We start from the raw sequence: 22,836 nt of genomic DNA on the forward strand, positions 1-22,836 counted from the left end.
TCAATAAGTTTACCCCATATTTACGAAAACATTCAACCAATTGAATATAACATTTGGAATTTGTGAGGCAAAGCCAATGTAGGCTAAGAAATTAGTCGAATAAGTGCTATCTTCACTTGTCGTTAGTGTTGTATTAAGTTTAAACTCTACAAAATACTGAAAAATAATAAGATAGTTTTATTTACATATATTCATTGATAACAAAACAACAACTATATTTTATATTTATGTACTTACACTTTTGGCTGTAATAAACATATTCCAAGGCATTAGGGTCCCAAGGCCGTGTAACATAAATATAAGAAACACCAATTTCCATTTGTCATAGGGCGGGCTTATTTCCATTTTAGCTCTATCCATTGTCATACCTTCGAAGAAAAAAGAAATTTAAAAAAGAACAAAATATAATTAGCTTTATTTGTTTATGCCATCAATCAAAAGTGAGAATTTAGCAATAAATTTTGTGCTGAGATAATTGAAAAAACCTCGCACGCCAATGATGGAATCAATTACAATCGTATAAATAATAAATTTGACGTGCTTTTTTATTTTTATTTGTATTTATTGGGCTGTTGTTGTTGTAATTCCTTTTAATTGGATCAAGTTGCCTGTGGTTGAATTATTAATGTTTTTATCGCTGACCCATATGTACATAAATTGATGCTTTTTGCTGGCGGTCGGCATGCAGGCTCTACAAATATTTGATTATAACAATAAACGACAGGGAAAACAAGGCCGTTCGTGGTTCTCTGAGTCTTTGATTAAGCTGGGAATATTATGATACACTGGCAAAAATTATACATTTTTTTGGAGATTTGGACATACAAGGTTTGAAAATAACGAAAAAAAATTGTTTGTTTCCTCATTGGAAGCTTCGTTAAAGCAAAATACACAATGGTTTTATATTTTAAGTACAAATGCAGAGCACCAGGAATTCCATATATTCTTAAAAAACTATTATAAAGTATTCAATTATTAGTATTTTTATCGTATAAGAATGATGAAAGCTTCTAGTTACTTGTTTTGAATGATTTGAAGTTTTTGTCACCATCAATAGTTACTTTAAATTCCTAGCTATTAGCCTAAATTAAGAAACTAACTACAAATCGTACTAATTGCTCTTCTTAAGTTTATCGTCGTTCATCCGAGTACAACAGTATGGCTCATCTCTTAGCGGCTGCCATACCTTTTTCTAAGAGACTAACTCACATAATTTTATTTTGCATTTGATGCAAACATTAGTAAATATTTTAAACCCACAGAACAAACAGTCGTGTAATCTCTAAATTATAATTATTACTTTGTGGGTGTTTGTTTTTAATTGGATTACGATTCGAAACGTTGCACTACTTTTACTACGACGATAGTTTACAAGTTTAAAAGATTTAGTTTGCTTTTGAAGCAAATACGATAAAGTTTAAATTTTTAAACACATATTGCACAATATGTTTTTTTAATGTATTTACTATAAATAAACGAACTTCATGACACGAATATTGTGATGGAACTTGGACTTGTGATGAGGAAGTAGCGAAATTTTAAACCTTTAGATGCAGTCTCTGAGACCGCAAGAATTATTTAATTTAAATTACTGAAGTGCATTGGTACACTTTTTTTCACGTACACGATAGGCAACTTTGTTGGTTAACTGTTTCGTTTTTGGAGTATTTAGAATACGCTCCAACTCTTTTAAGCTGAAAATTTCCAGAATATATGAAACAATTGAATTCTATTGATAAAAAGATTACTTTTTAGATTTAGTTCGAATTTTATGTCGGCGGAAGCGAGCAATATCAATATAAAAAAATAGGCTGGGAAGCGACCCACACTTATAACTTCCCATCCCGTCTGTCGATTTGTCCTGCTCAAAAGTTTGCAGGTTTTCATTTTGGGTTAAAAAAGTTGTCAGTTGAATTAATCTTAAAAATTTTAAAATTACCAACAATATTTTTCATATGAAGTTTTAGTATTGTTTTTTTTTTTTGTTGTTTTTATTTTTTGTAAAAAAAACTGTCAATACGATTTTTCTTAAAATTTTGCTGAATGTTGACAACAATATTTTTTAAAAGATAAAAGTAGTTTAAATCCAATATCTCAAAGTTTTGAAAAGATATTTGAGTCAAAAATCCATATTTTTCCTAATTTTATAAATTTGTTTGTTTAGGTTTTTATTTTTTGTAAAAAAAAACTGTCAATTCGATTTTTCTTAAAATTTTCCTGAATGTTGACAACAATATTTTTTAAAAGATAAAAGTAGTTTAAATCCAATGTCTCAAAGTTTTGAAAAGATATTTGAGACAAAAATCAATTTTTACCGACTTTTGTAAATTTTCTTTTAAGTTTTTATTCTTTGCAAAAAATCTGTCAATTCGATTTTTGTTAGAATTTGAATAACAACAATATTGTTAAAACATAAAAGTAGTTTAAAGCCAATATCTCAAAGTTTTGAAAAGATATTTGAGTCGAAAATCAATTTTTACCAACTTTTATTAAGTTTTTTGCTTAAAAATTAAATTGGGTGGAGCAACAGTCCGTTGTGAACCAGGGCCTAGTGACTTACAACTCTCAACCATTCCTGTGTGCGAGTATTGTTGTCAGGAATGGAAGGGACCTACAATTTTAGGCCGAATCCGAACGGCTAAGTGTTTTGCTTAGGTTTTTATTTTTTGTAAGAAAACTGTCAATTGAATTTTTCTCAAAATTTGTCTGAATATTGAAAACAATATTTCTTATAACATAAAATTAGTTGAAAGCCATAATCTCAAATTTTTGTAAAGATATTTAAGCCAAAAAACAATTTTTACCAATTTTTATATATTTTTTTTGTGGGTTTTTATTTGTTGTAAAAAAAAACTGGCAATTCGATTTTTCTCAACATTTTTAAGATTATTAAAAACAATATTTGTTATAAGATAAAATAAGTTTGAAGCCTTAATCTCAAGTTTTTGAAAAGATATTTGAGTCGAAATTCAGTTCTTACCAACTTTGAGTAGTTTTTTTTAGGTTTTTATTTTGTATAAAAAAACTGTCAATTTGATTTTTTTTTCAAAATTTTATCAGATGTCAAAAACATTATTTTTCGTTGCATAAAATTGTTTTGGAAATGAATTCATGTTTAAGTCGTAAAATTTTTGAGGTTACAATTTTTTTCTCACTTTTTTTGATTTATAAAAAAACCGTTTATTGGATTTATTTCAAAAATATACTAGTTTGGTATCACGTTACAATATATAATATACAATTTAATTGAAGTCCCTAGCGTCATTGGTTCATGAGATATTTAGGGTTAACCAAAATTGTCACCTTTTTTTAAACAGCTATGGTAAAAAAAACCATCCACGCAATTTTTTTGTGTGGCCCGATTTTAATGATATTTGTTGAAAGGTATATAGTTGTTGTAGAAAAACTACAATTGTACCATTGGTATTCATGGAGAGGTGACGTGAAATTTTCTGAAGTTTGAGATCAAGTCACCTTTGACAAATGCGCTTAAGATCAACATAACCTGCCAAGCCATCATCGCCCAAATTGAAATTAATCTATGAGACGAAGTGTAGATACAGTGACTGCCATTAATATTCGGTTTTTGTTAATTTTTTTGTTTACTTCGACTTGGTGTTTAAACATAAAATATATATAACTATTTCTTGCTTGTGAAAAAAGAATTTATTATTTCTTATTAAATGGTATAATTTTTTGTTACCAAACTAAAAGCTAAACAAAGAAAAAAATAGAAAAGGAACAAAATTTTAAAAAAACATAGTTCATTATCTTCATCTTGTTCCATCTTTCTTGGAGTCGAATTTTAAGTCCACTTATTGAAGTAACGGGGTTTTCACGAACACATCGATCCAATTCATCCCACAAATTTTCAATGGGGTTTAAGTCTGGGGATTGCGCAGGCGTTTGGATAACTTTTGGACAGTTATAGAGTAGCCACTCTCAAAACACCCATTCTCTCAGCACTTTGTCTCAAATTTTCTCTCAAAATTCTCAAATTATTCATAATGCCGTCGATGAAAAGAAGATTCCCCATGCCTTTTGCAGATATGCAACTCCAAACCATGACGTGACCGCCGCCATGTTGGCAGTTGGTTTTAAATGTTTGCCCTTTATCTCTTCGTTAGGTTTCCGCCAAACCATAACCCTTCCGTCTGAACCAAAGAGATTAAACTTACTCTCGTCGGCAAAAATAACGTCGTCCCACCAACTTGCATCCTTGTTTTTATGCTCCTTCGCGAAGTAGACTCGAATTTTCCTGTTGCGCATATTAATGAAGGGCTTCTTTAGGCCAACACGACCATTGTAGCCATATGCATTGATGGTACGACGAATGGTTGATGCAGATATTTGCTTTTTGCATTCAATTCTGACTTCTTCAACTATTTTTGGGGTACTTAAACGAGGATTAGCTTTGATCTTTCGTACTATAAGCCGTTCTTCTTTCGCCGTAATCTCCGGACTATGTCCCCGACAGTGTTAGGCTTCATATTTAATAACTCTTCAATTTTTTGTAAGTTTCACCTTTTTCGTGTTGAATAATCACAAGTTTTCTTGTTTCAAGACTCGAATTTTGTCCTTTACGACCCATGTTTTATTTATTGAATAATTCTATAATGTTTGACTTCTAATTACTTTACAAATGTACGCAGAAAACCTACAGTCTAGTTTGGTTTAATTTTACATTAAAAAAAAAAACAAACCATTAGTCTTAAGAAATGTCAAAACAAGCAGAGGAAGAAAAAACCGAATATTAATGGAGCGTTTACATTCAGCCTTTATGCGTTTACATCTAATAATCTTAACGGAGGATGGTAAATAGCGGATAAATTTTGATCAAGTGTAAAGAATATTTTCATTCATAAATAAAATAAACAAATACTAAGATTTATAATAATGTTTATAATTGGAAAATATGAAAAAAGAAATTGCATGATAAAAACCGAATATTAATGACACTCACTGTATATAAGCAGCAATATATCTCAAGTGATGATATTTTATCAACAAACAAAAGTTAATCAGAGGCGTATCAACAATGTCATATAAGAGCTTTCTTCAAGTTAATGAGAACGACGATGTTCAAGCGAAGTAAAAGATCATATGATCAATTTAAATGCTCTACGTTCAATTTCCAAAAGGCTTAAGTTTGCAGGAGCACCAGCCCAGAGATGGGAGTTATACTCAAGCTTTGGACGTATATAAGTTTTGTAGATAACAGCCAGATCAGAGGGGGAGGTTGTATACATGTACTGAGAATATCGAGATGTTCAGTCTCCTCGAAGCAAGTGCCATGCAAGGGAGGTATATCTCGTTCTAACGATACAAGACATTAAATTCCACGCGATTTTGCATTTCTTATTATACAATGCTGTTTAAGTCGGAATTTAATGAGGTTATCATATTTTGTCGTTGTTATCCACATCCGAGACTGATTCTGAAAACGATTATTTGAAAAGCTAAGAGTACTATCGTCAGCGAAACATAGTATTGTATTAGAAGTTGCAGACAGGAGATCATACAATAAAATGAGAAAAAAAAATTTTGGAGATAGAACAGAGCCCTGGGGCACAGACACATTTATTTTGTACTTGTATTGAATGATCCTAAAGGTAATTACAAATCCAATGAAGGAGGGATTTATAAAATCTGAATGTACTTTTTTTTCGATAAAAGAGCCTGATGCCAAACCTTATCGAATGTTTTTGAAATATCAATTGCAATAATATTACTTTCTCCAAAACGATGTAAATATTTTCTCCACTGTTCATGTGAGATGAAGCACGAAATCACCAGCTGCGAAAACCGTACTGTCGGTAATTAAGAAGCTTTCGGACTTTGAGATATTCACGTCTGTACACTTGATAATTCGAATCGAAGAGTTCCGTATCCAAGAATGTATTGTTTAGCCAAGTTTCAGTCAAAATGATTATATTGTGTGGTAGAATGGTTATATTTTTGAAGACCTTATTGATCTTTGTCCGTAGTCTGTTGAAATTTTGAAAACGGATTCGAATTTTTTGAAGTTGCTTTTTTGATAATGTGACATTGTCTGGATATTGTGAAAATGGTTAGAGGATGATATTCTTGTGCTGATTTGCTTATTTTCAAATTCGTGGACTATTATACCACATATAAACGGAGTTGAGAAGTCCAAAGATAGAGTCGGGCATTCTTAGTTTGAAAGATGCATATTTCCAATAGTTGCGGTGGATCAATTTCTCTACTTTCATGGTTGTCGAGAAACCAACCTTTTTTTGAATATAATTCTTAATGTCAAGAGCATTAGTTGAAGGGTCGAGTTTTGATACGAATAAAGTACGGTGTCCTTCGACTACTTTTAAACCACTATAAACCACGATATAGGAGTTATATTTCGAACTCCCTGTCCATTTATATTAATCGTAGGAATTGATGGCGCTGGTATAGAGAGTAGAGGTCTTATAGATGGCGTAGTGAAAGGAAGAGGAGGGCATGATGATGGCAATGATGTAAGAGCGTTTGTTAAAGGAGATTCAGTCGGTGTTGCCATAGGTTGTTGAGAGGTTGGTGAAGGGTGTATCAACACTGTTTCTTCGGATGTTGGCTGCTGTATGGACTCAGTTCGCTGAGTCGATAATGATGAGGATTCTGATTGTGTAGAGTTTGTAGCAAGCTTTGTCTAAGGATTATCTTCAATCTTACCTTTCAAACAAGCAGAATCATTTGGAATATTCGATATTTCTACTTCTTTATTAACAGCGTCTTTAGTGTGAATAGAATTTAAATTGTCTAACTTTTCTGATAGTATTTGTACATGGGAATGTAATTTGCGAACGGATCACAGTCGTCCCAGAAAAAATAGAACGATTTTCTTTCTTTGAAGAGTTTAATTGTACTATATGGTGCGTCAATAGATGGCAAATTATGGAGTCAATCAAATAATCGGCAACTTTATTCCTTAAAGTAATAATTATTCAGCGTTTGTATGACCTTGGAAAGAAGGGACGTAAATGTAATCCTTCGGTATATAGAGGTTGAGGAAGAATGGCCTGATCAAATGCTGTTTTCCACCCGCTCGGAAAGAGACCAGTAGAATAGGAAAAATAGAAAAGCTAGGGCAGTGATTTTGCCAGCGTTAAAGAACAATTCTTCAAAACAATAGCTAGGATACCCGGACCAGCAGATTAATGTATGTTGAGATCTCCTAGGACTCTCGTCACTGTACGTGTGTGAAAAAAGATTGACCCCATAGAAACACTAACGCTCGCAAAGGCTGAGTCATAACACTTACTGGCAGCGTTGAATAGGCAGTGAACTGACTAGGAAAGAGGTTAGCTTTCATGAGAGAGCTAACAAGTAGTATCATGAAGCGAGCGTAGGAACCGAGGAAGAGGAAAAAATTCCCTGTTTTGTTTTTTACGAATGAAAACAAAATTGTACTGACTTAGGGACATTGCTGTATTTTTGGTCATTTAAATACTTGGTCCGTCGAATATGGGAGTTGCACGCCTTCCTGGCTTGTTTGAACGTATCCCGGTTTTCCTCAGTTGGGTTGGCTTTAAAACAAAAGAAACTTATTCCCTTTACCCTAATAACCTCTTTAGAGCTCGTATCTAACCATATTTTTCATTAGATCTGATGCTTTTTAGCCTTTTCGGGATAAAACAGTTTTTCTTACAATTCTTTATCCATATTCATAGATTATGCTTTTGGACTGAACTTTCCAACGTTGTATACCATAAATGTGGTTGCTAGTCACATAATTCTTTTCAATAATTTCATTCACTAAATCGAATAAGAAAAAAACATAATTTTAATATTTTTAAGGAATGTGGTGGACACGAATTTAGCACATTGAAAAGAGTACAAGAATTTTTCTACTTTCAATTCTTTATTACTTGCAAGTAACGGTTCATTTTTATGTCGTTACTGTGACAACCATATGTGGTAATAAAACTGTGTCAATGATTGAAAAGTAAAATACCGTTTTGCGAAAAATGAAGATTGTTTGTGATTTGCGTTGTTTTTAGCTGGACAAAAATTTAGCCCGTTTTGCAATCAAAGGATGTATTTTTAATTTTTGTGTTTTTAAAAAAAGAAAATAATAATTTTTGAGGTAATTGAATATTCCTTTAATGAGCTTTAATAAAAAAAAAATTAAAAAAAGTAATTAGTCATGGCAAAAGGAAAATGGTGCTCAAAGGAAAAAAGAAGTTTGATTTTGAAAATTGAAGTCAAAAGGGCGGACAGTAACAGACAGCCTTCGTCATTTCAAAAAGTTTAAAGTGATTGAAAACGTTAAAAAAAATCCCTGGGCCAGAAAGACAACTACAAATGAAGATAGAATTATTTATAGGTTATCGACCAAGGATCCGTTTAAGACCTCCGCTGCCATTCGAAGCGAACTTTCAACGAACTATGGAATAAATGTTTCCTCAAGGACCATAAGACACCGATTAAATGAAGACAATCTACTTGGGTACGTTGTTCAGAGAAAACCGCTTGTATAAAAAAAAAACCTGAAATCTATGTAACAGTTTGCCAAAGCTCATCTAGACAAATCAATTAGTTTTTGGAAAAACGTGTTCTAGAGCCATAAATCCAAATTCTGCCGGTTCGGATCGGATGGAAAAAAATATGTATGGCGTCCATAAAACAAGGAATATGAACCAAGGAACACCATTAAGACGGTGAAACACGGTGGATGCAACGTTATGGCTGGGCTGCTTTTTCATGGCACGGCGCGTTGGCCCCATCGTAAAAATTGACACCAAAATGGACCACAAAGTGTACAGAGATATCCTGTTGGAGCATATTTACCGTTATTATGGCGCTTCATGTACGACAACGACCCAACTTTAAAGTTAGTGAAGTGTGCCTTAAAGGTGAATAAAATCGACGTTTTGAAGTGAACAGCACAATCACACGATCTTAACCCGATCGAAATGTGGAATGATGTTAGACATCACATTGAGCAAAAAAAAAAAAAACTATTTAACTCAATTGTGGCAGGAAATTGAAAATGCTTAGTATGCAATTCCAATGTCAATATTTGAGGCTTTGGTTGAAAGTTTGCCAAGAAGAATTGCTTCTGTACTGCAAAATAAAGGGTTCCCTACCAAATACTAAGACAAATTTAGAATTGATAACTGTACGTACAATTTTATCAAGTTAAATGTGCTTAATTCGTGTGCAGGCGAAAAATTGATGTTTCTACATTCCATACTTTTTTCTTCTTACAGATGTTAAACATATTTGATGAAGTACTATGAAAACATAGTGCTATGTACACTGCCAATCACTAGGATGAGGCCACATATTTTTCAACCGATTTTCGGTCCGATACCTGTTGGAATTTGTTTAACCCGGAAAATTTTACTACATGAGAGTAGGTACATATTTACTTAAAACAAAGTGATACAATTATAGGGTTAATTAGAAAAGACCGTTGGAATTTCCCTACATTAATGAATGAGCTACCTAAAAAGGATATAAAAAAGTGAGTCACTAGGATGAGGCCATTGCGAATATTTCGTTGTAGAAGTTCAGATCAGCAATTTTTTTCAAAATTTGGGTTACAATATTTAAGAACGTTTTACAAATAACTATTTTTATTAAATTTCAACTACAAATGGTTTCCGGAAAGACGTTGACAGTAGCAGAAAGAGGACAAATCGATGCTTTCAAGGAAATGGGACTCTCAAGCCGAGAAATAGCAAGGAAGCTGAACAGAAGTAAGACAGTTGTAAACAACTATCTTGCTAATCCTCAAAACTATGGAAAGAACCAAAAAGGACGCACAGCCCAAGCAACAACATAATAAGAGAAGATGGTACTATCCAGAGAAGAAAACTCAAAAAGAAACCTGTTCTAAAGCAAGTACACAAGGAGCTGCGAATGAACTTTGCAACAGAACATGTCTCTTGGAGCAGTCAATGGAAACGCGTCGTCTTTTCGGATGAAAAAAAGTTTAGCCTTGACGGCCCCGATGGTTACAACTTTTATTTCCATGATTTAAGAAAAGAGGAACTAATTTTGGGAAGACATCACAGCCGTACATCAGGTGTTATGGTGTGGGGAGCTATCACCTACTATGGAAAAATCGAATTGGAGTTTCTTTCTCTAACAATGAACGGAAACAGCTACAAATACTTGTTGGAACGCTCATTTCCGAAGATGAAAAATATTTTTGGACCTCTGCCTTGGATTTTCCAACAAGACAATGCCTTCATCCACACTTCCAGGGTTGTCAAAAGCTGGATTTTATCAGAAAACGTAGAGCTTTTGCCATGGCCACCCTATTCACCGGACTTGAACATAATCGAAAACGTATGGGCATGGCTATCTCGAAAAGTTTATGAAGGCGGTAGACAATTTGAAGACAAGGACTCCTTAATTGAAGCTATCCGTGATGCCTGGGACGAGATTTCACTTGACTATTTTAAAAAAACTTTTTGATTCCATTCCAAACCGTCTAATAGAGGTCATATCGAAAAATGGGGGGCATACTCATTATTAATTGAGAAAAACTTAATAAATAAATGTTTGAAAACCAAAAACTGTAAACATTTCTTTCATTTTTTTGATGTTTTTATAAGATTTTTCATGTGGCCTTATCCAAGTGACGCACTTTTTCATACTGTTTTTAAGTAGCTCTTTAATTAATGTAGGGAAATTACAACTGTTTTTTCTATTTAACCCCTTAATTTTATTACTTTTTTTAAAGAAAATATCTACCTACTCAAATGTAGTAAATTTTTATTGGTACGAAATTTCCAGCAGGTATAAAGAACGAAAATCGGTTGAAAAATATGTGGCCTCATCCTAGTGATTGGCAGTGTATATGAAATGAAATAAAATATAATTCATTTCATAATAAAAAAAAAACAAATTGAAAATCAAATGGTTTATATTTTCTTTAACAAGTGTGCTAAATTCTTGTCCACTACTGTATGTACATACATATATCCTGCAACCATTATTGGCCATTGGTATAGAAGTTCCCTTATGTTGGGGTCTACGAAGTTCTTCAAAAGTGACCAATACCAATGGAACTCTATTGCACTAAATGTTTGCTTTGATTGCAACCTTCATGGCTATACCTATATATTGTAAAGGGTGATTTTTTTGAGGTTAGGATTTTCATGTATTAGTATTTGACAGATCACGCGGGATTTCAGACATGGTGTCAAAGAGAAAGATGCTCAGTATGCTTTGACATTTCATCATGAATAGACTTACTAACGAGCAACGCTTGCAAATCATTGAATTTTATTACCAAAATCAGTGTTCGGTTCGAAATGTGTTTCTCGCTTTACGTCCGATTTATGGTCTACATAATCGACCAAGTGAGCAAACAATTAATGCGATTGTGACCAAGTTTCGCACTCAGTTTACTTTATTGGACATTAAACCAACCACACGAATGCGTACAGAAGAGAATATTGCGTCTGTTTCTGAGAGTGTTGCTGAAGACCGTGAAATGTCGATTCGTCGCCGTTCGCAGCAATTGGGTTTGTGTTATTCCACCACATGGAATATTTTACGCAAAGATCTTGGTGTAAAACCGTATAAAATACAGCTCGTGCAAGAACTGAAGCCGAACGATCTGCCACAACGTCGAATTTTCAGTGAATGGGCCCTAGAAAAGTTGGCAGAAAATACGCTTTTTTATCGACAAATTTTGTTCAGCGATGAGGCTCATTTCTGGTTGAATGGCTACGTAAATAAGCAAAATTGCCGCATTTGGAGTGAAGAGCAACCAGAAGCCGTTCAAGAACTGCCCATGCATCCCGAAAAATGCACTGTTTGGTGTGGTTTGTACGCTGGTGGAATCATTGGACCGTATTTTTTCAAAGATGCTGTTGAACGCAACGTTACGGTGAATGGCGATCGCTATCGTTCAATGCTAACAAACTTTTTGTTGCCAAAAATGGAAGAACTGAACTTGGTTGACATGTGGTTTCAACAAGATGGCGCTACATGCCACACAGCTCGCGATTCTATGGCCATTTTGAGGGAAAACTTCGGAGAACAATTCATCTCAAGGAATGGACCGGTAAGTTGGCCAACAAGATCATGCGATTTGACGCCTATAGACTATTTTTTGTGGGGCTACGTCAAGTCTAAAGTCTACACAAATAAGCCAGCAACTATTCCAGCTTTGGAAGACAACATTTCCGAAGAAATTCGGGCTATTCCGGCCGAAATGCTCGAAAAAGTTACCCAAAATTGGACTTTCCGAATGGACCACCTAAGACGCAGCCGTGGTCAACATTTAAATGAAATTATCTTCAAAAAGTAAATGTCATGGACCAATCTAACGTTTCAAATAAAGAATCGATGAGATTTTGCAAATTTTATGCGTTTTTTTTTTTTAAAAGTTCTCAAGCTCTTAAAAAATCACCGTTTATAAACCACGATATAGGAGTTATATTTCGAACTTCCTGTAAAAGGTCCTATAGATGGCGTAGTGAAAGGAAGAGGAGGGCATGATGATGGCAATGATGTTAGAGCGTTTGTTAAAGGAGATTCAATCGGCGTTGCCATAGGTTGTTGAGAGGTTGGTGAAGGGTGTATCAACACTGTTTCTTCGGATGTTGGCTGCTGTACGGATTTAGTTCGCTGAGTCGATAAAGATGAGGATTTGGTTGAGTAGAGTTTGTAGCAAGCTTTGTCTAAGGATTATCTTCGGAATCGATGTCGTCAATCTTACGTTTCAAACAAGCAGAATCATTTGGAATATTCGATATTTCTACTTCTTTATTAACAGCGTCTTTAGTGTGAATAGAATTTAAATTGTCTAACTTTTCTGATAGTATTTGTACATGGGAATGTAATTTGCGAACGGATCACAGTCGTCCCAGAAAAAGTAGAACGATTTTCTTTCTTTGAAGAGTTAATTTGTACTATATGGTGCCTCAATAGATGGCAAATTATGGAGTCAATCAGATAATCGGCAACTTTATTTCTTAAACTGATAAATATTCAGTGTTTTTATGAACTTGGAAAGAAGGGACGTAAATGTAATCGGTCGGTATATAGAGGGTGAGGAAGAATGGGCTGGTCAAATGCTGTTTTCCACCCGCTCGGAAAGAGACCAGTAGAATAGGAAAAATAGAAAAGCTTAGGTAGTGATTTTGTCAGCGTTAAAGAACAATTCTTTAGAACAATAGCTAGGATACCATCCGGACCAGCAGATTAATGTATGTTGAGATCTTTTAGAATTCTCGCCACTGTACGTGTGTGAAAAAAGAAAGACCCCATAGAAACACTAACGCCCTTAAAGGCTGAGTCATAACACTTACTGGCAGCGTTGAATAGGCGGTGAACTGGTTAGAAAAGAGATTAGCTTTCGTGAGAGAGCTAACAAATGGAGTATCATTGACGCGAGCGTGGAAACCGAGGAAGAGGAAAAATGCCCTGTTTTGTTTTTATTTTTTGAATGAAACAAAATTTGTACTGACTTTGGGACATTGCTGTATTTTTTACCGTAATTTTTGATCATTTAAATACTTGGTCCGTCGAATATGGGAGTTGCATTCCTCCTGGCTTGTTTGAACGTATCCCGGTTTTCCTCAGTTGGGTTGGCTTTAAAACAAAAAAAACTTATTCCCTTTACCCTAATAACCTCTTTAGAGCTCGTATCTAACCATATTTTTCCTTAGATCTGATGCTTTTTTAGCCTTTTCTGGATAAAAGTTTTTCTTACAATTCTTTATCCATATTCATAGATTATGCTTTTGGACTGAACTTTCCAACGTTGTATACCATAAATGTGGTTGCTAGTCACATAATTCTTTTCAATAATTTCATTCACTAAATCGAATAAGAAAAAAACATAATTTTAATATTTTTAAGGAATATACAGTGGTGGACACGAATTTAGCACATTGAAAAGAGTACAAGAATTTTTCTACTTTCAATTCTTTATTACTTGCAAGTAACGGTTCATTTTTATGTCGTTACTGTGACAACCATATGTGGTAATAAAACTGTGTCAATGATTGAAAAGTAAAATACCGTTTTGCGAAAAATGAAGATTGTTTGTGATTTGCGTTGTTTTTAGCTGGACAAAAATTTAGCCCGTTTTGCAATCAAAGGATGTATTTTTAATTTTTGTGTTTTTAAAAAAAGAAAATAATAATTTTTGAGGTAATTGAATATTCCTTTAATGAGCTTTAATAAAAAAAAAAATTAAAAAAAGTAATTAGTCATGGCAAAAGGAAAATGGTGCTCAAAGGAAAAAAGAAGTTTGATTTTGAAAATTGAAGTCAAAAGGGCGGACAGTAACAGACAGCCTTCGTCATTTCAAAAAGTTTAAAGTGATTGAAAACGTTAAAAAAAATCCCTGGGCCAGAAAGACAACTACAAATGAAGATAGAATTATTTATAGGTTATTGACCAAGGATCCGTTTAAGACCTCCGCTGCCATTCGAAGCGAACTTTCAACGAACTATGGAATAAATGTTTCCTCAAGGATCATAAGACGCCGATTAAATGAAGACAATCTACTTGGGTGCGTTGTTCAGAGAAAACCGCTTGTATAAAAAAACCTGAAATCTATGTAACAGTTTGCCAAAGCTCATCTAGACAATTAGTTTTTGGAAAAACGTGTTCTGGAGCCATAAATCAAAATTCTGCCGGTTCGGATCGGATGGAAAAAAATATGTATGGCGTCCATAAAACAAGGAATATGAACCAAGGTACACCATTAAGACGGTGAAACACGGTGGATGCAACGTTATGGCTGGGCTGCTTTTTCATGGCACGGCGCGTTGGCCCCATCGTAAAAATTGACACCAAAATGGACCACAAAGTGTACAGAGATATCCTGTTGGAGCATATTTACCGTTATTATGGCGCTTCTTGTACGACAACGACCCTAAACACACTTTTAAGTTAGTGAAGTGTGCCTTAGAGGTGAATAAAATCGACGACGTTTTGAAGTACCAGCACAATTACACGATCGAAATGTGGAATGATGTTAGACATCACATTGAGCAAAAAAAAAATTTAACACAATTGTGGCAGGAAATTCAAATGCTTGGTATGCAATTCCTGCTTCTGTACTGAAAAATAAAGGGTTCTCTACCAAATACTAACAAAAATTTAGAATTGATAACTGTACGTACAGTTTTACCAAGAAACTGTTAAATGTGCTTAATTCGTGTGCAGGCGAAAAATTGATGTTTCTACATTCCATACTTTTTTCTTCTTACAGATGTTAAACATATTTGATGAAGTACTATGAAAACATAGTGCTATGTACACTGCCAATCACTAGGATGAGGCCACATATTTTTCAACCGATTTTCGGTCCGATACCTGTTGGAATTTGTTTAACCCGGAAAATTTTACTACATGAGAGTAGGTACATATTTACTTAAAACAAAGTGATACAATTATAGGGTTAATTAGAAAAGACCGTTGGAATTTCCCTACATTAATGAATGAGCTACCTAAAAAGGATATAAAAAAGTGAGTCACTAGGATGAGGCCATTGCGAATATTTCGTTGTAGAAGTTCAGATCAGCAATTTTTTTCAAAATTTGGGTTACAATATTTAAGAACGTTTTACAAATAACTATTTTTATTAAATTTCAACTACAAATGGTTTCCGGAAAGACGTTGACAGTAGCAGAAAGAGGACAAATCGATGCTTTCAAGGAAATGGGACTCTCAAGCCGAGAAATAGCAAGGAAGCTGAACAGAAGTAAGACAGTTGTAAACAACTATCTTGCTAATCCTCAAAACTATGGAAAGAACCAAAAAGGACGCACAGCCCAAGCAACAACATAATAAGAGAAGATGGTACTATCCAGAGAAGAAAACTCAAAAAGAAACCTGTTCTAAAGCAAGTACACAAGGAGCTGCGAATGAACTTTGCAACAGAACATGTCTCTTGGAGCAGTCAATGGAAACGCGTCGTCTTTTCGGATGAAAAAAAGTTTAGCCTTGACGGCCCCGATGGTTACAACTTTTATTTCCATGATTTAAGAAAAGAGGAACTAATTTTGGGAAGACATCACAGCCGTACATCAGGTGTTATGGTGTGGGGAGCTATCACCTACTATGGAAAAATCGAATTGGAGTTTCTTTCTCTAACAATGAACGGAAACAGCTACAAATACTTGTTGGAACGCTCATTTCCGAAGATGAAAAATATTTTTGGACCTCTGCCTTGGATTTTCCAACAAGACAATGCCTTCATCCACACTTCCAGGGTTGTCAAAAGCTGGATTTTATCAGAAAACGTAGAGCTTTTGCCATGGCCACCCTATTCACCGGACTTGAACATAATCGAAAACGTATGGGCATGGCTATCTCGAAAAGTTTATGAAGGCGGTAGACAATTTGAAGACAAGGACTCCTTAATTGAAGCTATCCGTGATGCCTGGGACGAGATTTCACTTGACTATTTTAAAAAAACTTTTTGATTCCATTCCAAACCGTCTAATAGAGGTCATATCGAAAAATGGGGGGCATACTCATTATTAATTGAGAAAAACTTAATAAATAAATGTTTGAAAACCAAAAACTGTAAACATTTCTTTCATTTTTTTGATATTTTATAAGATTTTTCATGTGGCCTCATCCAAGTGACGCACTTTTTCATACTCTGTTTTTAATTAGCTCTTTAATTAATGTAGGGAAATTCCAACTGTTTTTTCTATTTAACCCCTTAATTTTATTACTTTTTTTAAAGAAAATATCTATCTACTCAAATGTAGTAAATTTTTATTGGTACGAAATTTCCAGCAGGTATAAAGAACGAAAATGGGTTGAAAAATATGTGGCCTCATCCTAGTGATTGGCAGTGTATATGAAATGAAATAAAATGTAATATTCATTTCATAATAAGAAAACAAATTGAAAATCAAATGGTTTATATTTTCTTTAACAAGTGTGCTAAATTCTTGTCCACTACTGTATGTACATACATATATCCTGCAACCATTATTGGCCATTGGTATAAAAGTTCCCTTATGTTGGGGTCTACGAAGTTCTTCAAAAGTGACCAATACCAATGGAACTCTATTGCAATAAATGTTTGCTTTGATTGCAACCTTCAGGGCTATATATTGTATAAAGCCCATGGGTTTTAGTTTTGTGTCCATACAAAGAATGTATTTTCGTAGAATGGGCCACATGAGTCTCAAGCAGATACAAACAATTTAGTTGAAATGGTTTATATCAAAACTTTAAAATAAATCAGTATCTCCACCTGAGTCCATCCCTTACGCTCGCATTGTGTTTAAACTTCCGACATCTTAGGGATTGTAATAACCCTTAATTTTTCAATTCAATTTCAATTTCTTTATTGTAAACAATACACTAAGACAATGTCTTTTATAGTATTTGTACTTTGGTTGAACAATTAAAGTGCTGTTTGATTCTATATACAATAAGATAATACTTAGGCTGCTAAAAATATTTTTTTTTTTTTTTTTGACTTTTTTTTTATTTTTTTTTTTTTATTAATAATACATATAAGACTTTTCCTCTCTTCTTCTTTCCTATTTCCCCCTTAACATTCTAGTTGTTCGAAAAATGTTTAAAAAACCTCGGTCTTGAAACTTACTGCATCCGTTATCCTCTTAATGCTAACCGGCAAAGAGTTAAAAAGGCGAATGCTATGAACGAAGAACAACCGTGAGGAATTTAGATATCTAAAAGTTGGAATAACTAGATTATTTGTTCTTGACGATGTACAGAACTCAATTTTTTCATAAAGGTACTCAGGTGTTCTTGTGCGAATAATTCTGTGGAGAAAGATACAAATACGGAAATTTACGTATTCGACCATAGTGCACTTAAGAATTTTTTTGCTGAAAGCAGAGATGTGGTCATATCTGCGAATACCATAAACGTAGCGAGTCATGTCATTAAGCGCCACACGTAGTTTGTATTCAGATAAAGAATCCAGTTTCGGATACACGACTTCAGAAAAGGAAATGATTGGTACGAGTAGAGTTCTCATAAGACGAAGTTTTGTTTCTTGAGGAGTAAAAGAATTAGATACCCATAGTTTTCTTAAAGTTCCGTAAATACGTGCAATGACATAATTTATATGGTCTCTGCAAGAGAGATCCCTAGAGATTTTGAATCCAAGACTAGTCACAGAATCTACAAAACTAACATGGGCACTATTCAAAGTAATCGAAGGTAGATCTCTATGGTTGTATGTTTTCTTAGAAATTAGTAGGGCTTGACTTTTATTGGGATTGAGCACTAGACCATTTTCCTTAGCCCAGTTAGAAATTCTCTCAAGATCTTCATTAACGCGAAAGACAAGATCCTCTATTAAACCGATTCTACGTGAGAGATAAATTTGTATATCATCTGCATATAGATGAAAGGAGACGTGCTCACAAACCGAAGGCAAATCGTTGATAAAGGCACAAAACAAAATTGGCCCCAGAATAGAGCCTTGTGGCACGCCCATCTTCAAGTACGTATGTGCTGAAAAATTGTTTCCAACACATACACGCTGAGTTCTGTTACACAAATAACTACCAATGAGACGAACAGCTGAATTCGAAAAACCAAAGTAGTGCTCAAGTTTTTGACAAAGAACTCGATGATCAACTTTGTCAAAAGCCTTCGAGAAGTCCAATAGGCACAGTACTGAGATATTGTCTTTATCGTATTCAAGTCTAATATCCTCTAAGATCTTAACCATTGCTGTAGAGCAGGAATGGTTAGCTCTAAATCCAGATTGGTATGGAGACAGCAATCTTTTGGACGTAAAATGGTCAATAATTTGTTTAGTAAGGATTTTTTCGAGAACTTTGGACATGCAAGGTAAAATGCTTACTGGCCGGTAGTCGGCGAGTTCGGAAGGTGTGGGCTTTTTCGGAACAGGAGTTATCCTGGCTGCTTTCCACGCAATAGGAAACGTAGAAGTGACAATACAGTGATTAAAAACATGAGTGAGAGCGTTAATCAAGCAGGGTAGGACAAGTTTCAAAAATCTTAGCGGAATACCAAGTTCGCCTATAGCTTCGGACCTCAAGGATTTAAAAGTTCGTATAATTTCGTCTTCAGTTACCGTCTCAAAGCAAAAATCGTTAACTCCATCATAAAGTAAGCCAGCCTTGGGCTCAAAGCTAGTAGCTAATTGATTTGTTTGAGTAAACTGATTGTTGAGGTCATTAGGATCAAGTTCACACTTAGAAATTGGCTTTTTACCAATACCAATGTCACGAAGATTTTTCCAGAGCTGTTTAGAAGAAAGATTTGTATTGAGTTTCGAGGCGAAAAAGTTACGTTTGGCGCAACGGGTAATGAGAGTTGACTGATTACGAAAGTAGCAGTATTGTCGCCAAGTTGTAGGATTTGGAGAAAGCCGCCACTTGAGGTAGTATTTTCTGCGACTTTTAATCGCATTCTTTACTTCAAAGTTGTACCATGGACATTTCTCGTTTTGAATTCTTACCGTTTTTAGAGGAACATGCGTTTCGAACAATCTCTTCACATGGTTGTAAATGAAGTTTAGTTTGTTATCTACATGCACTAAATTGTAACAATCACTCCAGGCCACGCTGCTGGCATCAATATAAAAAGCTTCTACATCGAGGGCTTTAAAATTTCTAAAAGTAAATGTGGAAGGAACTTGGGAATGAGAGAAATCAATACCATAAGTACAAAAAACTAAGTCGTGGTCTGATATTCCATCAAAACATAATTGATCATTTAGAATAATGTTTGTTGGTTCAGATACAATAATGAGGTCAAGTAGGCTCGGGGAACAATTTGGAGCGTATCTGGTTGGGTATTTATTGATAACATTAAGACCTGAACCAGCAATAGCGTCAAGAAGTTGAAATGAAGTAGAGTCCCTTTTAAGTAGATCAACATTGAAGTCACCACAGACAATTATGTGTTCATATGATATAATGAAAGATTCTAGTGCTGTGAAGAATGGAGTGAATGATTGCCCACGAAATTAAAAACAACAATTACACACAAGTTGTTTTACTAAATTTCAAAATGTTTATATTCAACAAAACTTAATTCATTAACCTATTTGTGTGATTTCTATGTTATTTTGTCAACATTTCAAAAATGTGTCTCTTAATCATCCAATAAACTAAAAGAAAAACTAAAATTACCCAATTTCTCAAAATAAGGATCAAACCACTTTCACACTCATGACGTTTTCAATACATATTATTTTTAACTCAATCAAATAAATTATAAATAATCCTTTTGCCACTGTTTTTTGAAATAAATAGAAAAAAAAATCAAAAATCTAGGTACAAATTTATTGGTTTTTGTTCACTCACTTGATCTCCACCCGGTGCGTATATTTTCTAAAATGCGGTCTCGAGTCATTTCACTAATTCAACTGGTCCTTCACAAATAAACTCGAGTTTTATGGAATATATTTTCAATGTGTTAAAATATTTTTCAAACAAAAATCAACAAACAAACAAGTTCCCACACCTTCATTCCTCAGGGATCGGATTATGTTTATTTTTAACACTTTTGATATTTTATTTTGTATGCTATGTCACTAAAAACAAGTTCAAAACTAACATAAGGATTAAAATGATCCTTTTCGTTTGGGAATGTATTTTGAAATGAAAAATTAAAATGATGTAATTTCTCACAAGACCAAACCCCTTTGTATTATATTCGTATGAACGCAATTTAAAATTGTTCCACAGGCACTAAAACGACAACACACGACGCGACGGACGCTACAAACTAGCCACAAAATCAGGATTCCTCCATCTCTTCGAAAATTTTTGCAATACGAATATAAGTAAACCTGTTTTTATTCCTGTCCACATTGTGTGTTGTGCTTATACGTATAATAATGCCATGCCATTGGTGGCGCGATAGATATTCGTTGGTATTTATTTATTTATTTATGTTTTCTTTTGCTTTTGTTTCCTTAATTTCCTTCAATTCGATTGCTCCTTGTTGTTTTGGCTTTCGTGCAGAACTTTCGAACGCATTTTTGTTTGCGTTTTAGAAGAAGTAGTAATAAAAACAAGACGACAAATAGAAGTCAATTAAATGTCGAACGTTTCATTTCGATGAAGTTTAAATCATATACATAATAATTGGATGATATTTGATTTCCAAAACAATCAATTTATGGCTAATGTTCCAAATACATGAGATGTCTTTCTGTTTGGAAGGAATCTAATTTGCGTGAGGCCGAGAGGTATAGATGTACATTTTTGTATATTTGGTTAATTAAATTGATTCCATCATAAAGCTGACATAAGAAATTTACAACTTTGGTTCACAAACTTCTATCTTGTCAAATGGAGACATGAACTTGAACTGCAAACATTTTTAACATGCCGGAATTAACATTTAATTGTTTGTTGAAGTCTTAGACATCGCCTCACTCCATTTAGCAAATTTCGTAATTGAAATTAATATCTGTTGCAATTTGAAATAATTTTAGTCTTAGATCATATTGTCAATAGGACACGCTATGGACACACTTTTGTTTTAGGCTTATCACTAGTTTGGATCGTAATTTCAACCAAACTTAACTTTTGATGCAACTGGGAAACTTCAAATTAACAGTGAAGAGCATTCAACGCTCGACTCACCCAAAGCTTGAAACTTAAATGATCTATTTTCCACAAATTAAATATAGCAATCAACTTATTTCAATCCAGGGGGCCAACGAGTCACTTGGCACTAACAAACGAAACTAAACCGTATAATAGTCCATATTGGAAAGAAAAATTAAATATTAAATGGAAATGGAAACATATACAAATTCTATATTTAATAATAATTTGTTTTTGTTTGTTAATAGATTTTCCTATTTAATAGCAAATAACTCAATGCTTTTGTGAGAGATTTTTCAAGTGTTCACATCTGTTTATCTTGTTCGTTCTTTAAGCGCGTAAAAAATATTAATGGAATGGAACTCATCAAATATGTAGTTTATTATTTTTTGTAATTTTAATTAGTTTAATGTTTCATTTTGGTATAGTTTGTGATGCAAGGAGTACAGGGGCATTGCTACTTTCGTTTATCAACAATATTCGAAATAAATGACATTCGTTTAGATCGAGCGGTGTTATGCTTAAGATAAGTATACACAATTGGAAGATCGTACAACATTGACAGATTTTTCGCAAACGTTTGGGAAGGTTCAGACGACATAAGGAACTTGAAAGTAAGGTAAGTTTCTAGTATCTAATTGGCCAACTTGCCCGAGGGGTATTTAGTAGACAATAATGTTTTCAGCAATTTTTTTTAATATGAACTTAAAGAAGAGGTTTGTACGTAAAGTTCTAAATTTGAAATTCAGGATACTTGAAAACCCAACTAGTTGCCTCGGTCAAAATATACTTTCAAAGAATAAACTTGGCTGCAAATGAAGTCCCTTATGTTTTCTGAACCTGCACAATTACATTTGATTAGATTTAGCGGTTTTAAGCTAAAGCTATGTATAAACAATTGAAAATTCTTCCAATATTGACAAATTTTTTTGAAAAAACATTGGGCAGGTTCAGACGACATAGGGGAAAGTAAGGAAAAAAATTGTCTTTGAATTAAGGCAAGATTTATTGGAAAGTTAGTCAAGAAAAATCTCCCTTACTATTAAGTCAATTCCACTTGTGTCAAAATGATGGCTTATCATAAGTGTTCAATCAACTAAAAGCTGAACTTTATTATTCTGTCATTTACCAACTGAGGCAGTCCTGCCAATATTGTAAGAAAACAATCGTGTATACTTAAGTACAGTTTTGGAAGATCTTGCAATATTGGCCGAACTGTCAATAGTCTTTCAATAGCATCCAATTTGGTGACAATTTCCAATTTTATATTAAGTGAAAAATTGACAATTTTTTGGTACAAAATCGGCTA

General features: G+C 33.9%; 1 protein-coding gene across 4 annotated transcripts in view; it reads right to left on the reverse strand.

Moving 5' to 3' along the window:
- The window catches only part of LOC129954227 (equilibrative nucleoside transporter 1), a 74,997-nt gene that overhangs the window by 19,838 nt on the left and 32,323 nt on the right, over window positions 1-22,836 (reverse strand). For 3 of the 4 annotated variants that reach the window (XM_056067994.1, XM_056067992.1, XM_056067991.1), the window contains 2 exons: window positions 238-368; window positions 14-156 (listed from right to left, as the gene is read on the reverse strand). In XM_056067994.1, coding sequence (XP_055923969.1) covers window positions 14-156; window positions 238-368 — 274 coding nt within the window. Of the gene's footprint in view, window positions 1-13; window positions 157-237; window positions 369-20,273; window positions 20,547-22,836 lie in introns of those variants that run through there. The other variant, XM_056067995.1, reaches the window with a different exon arrangement.

The sequence above is a fragment of the Eupeodes corollae genome, chromosome 1 (assembly GCF_945859685.1).
Source record: "Eupeodes corollae chromosome 1, idEupCoro1.1, whole genome shotgun sequence".
Taxonomy (NCBI): Eukaryota; Metazoa; Arthropoda; class Insecta; order Diptera; family Syrphidae; genus Eupeodes; species Eupeodes corollae.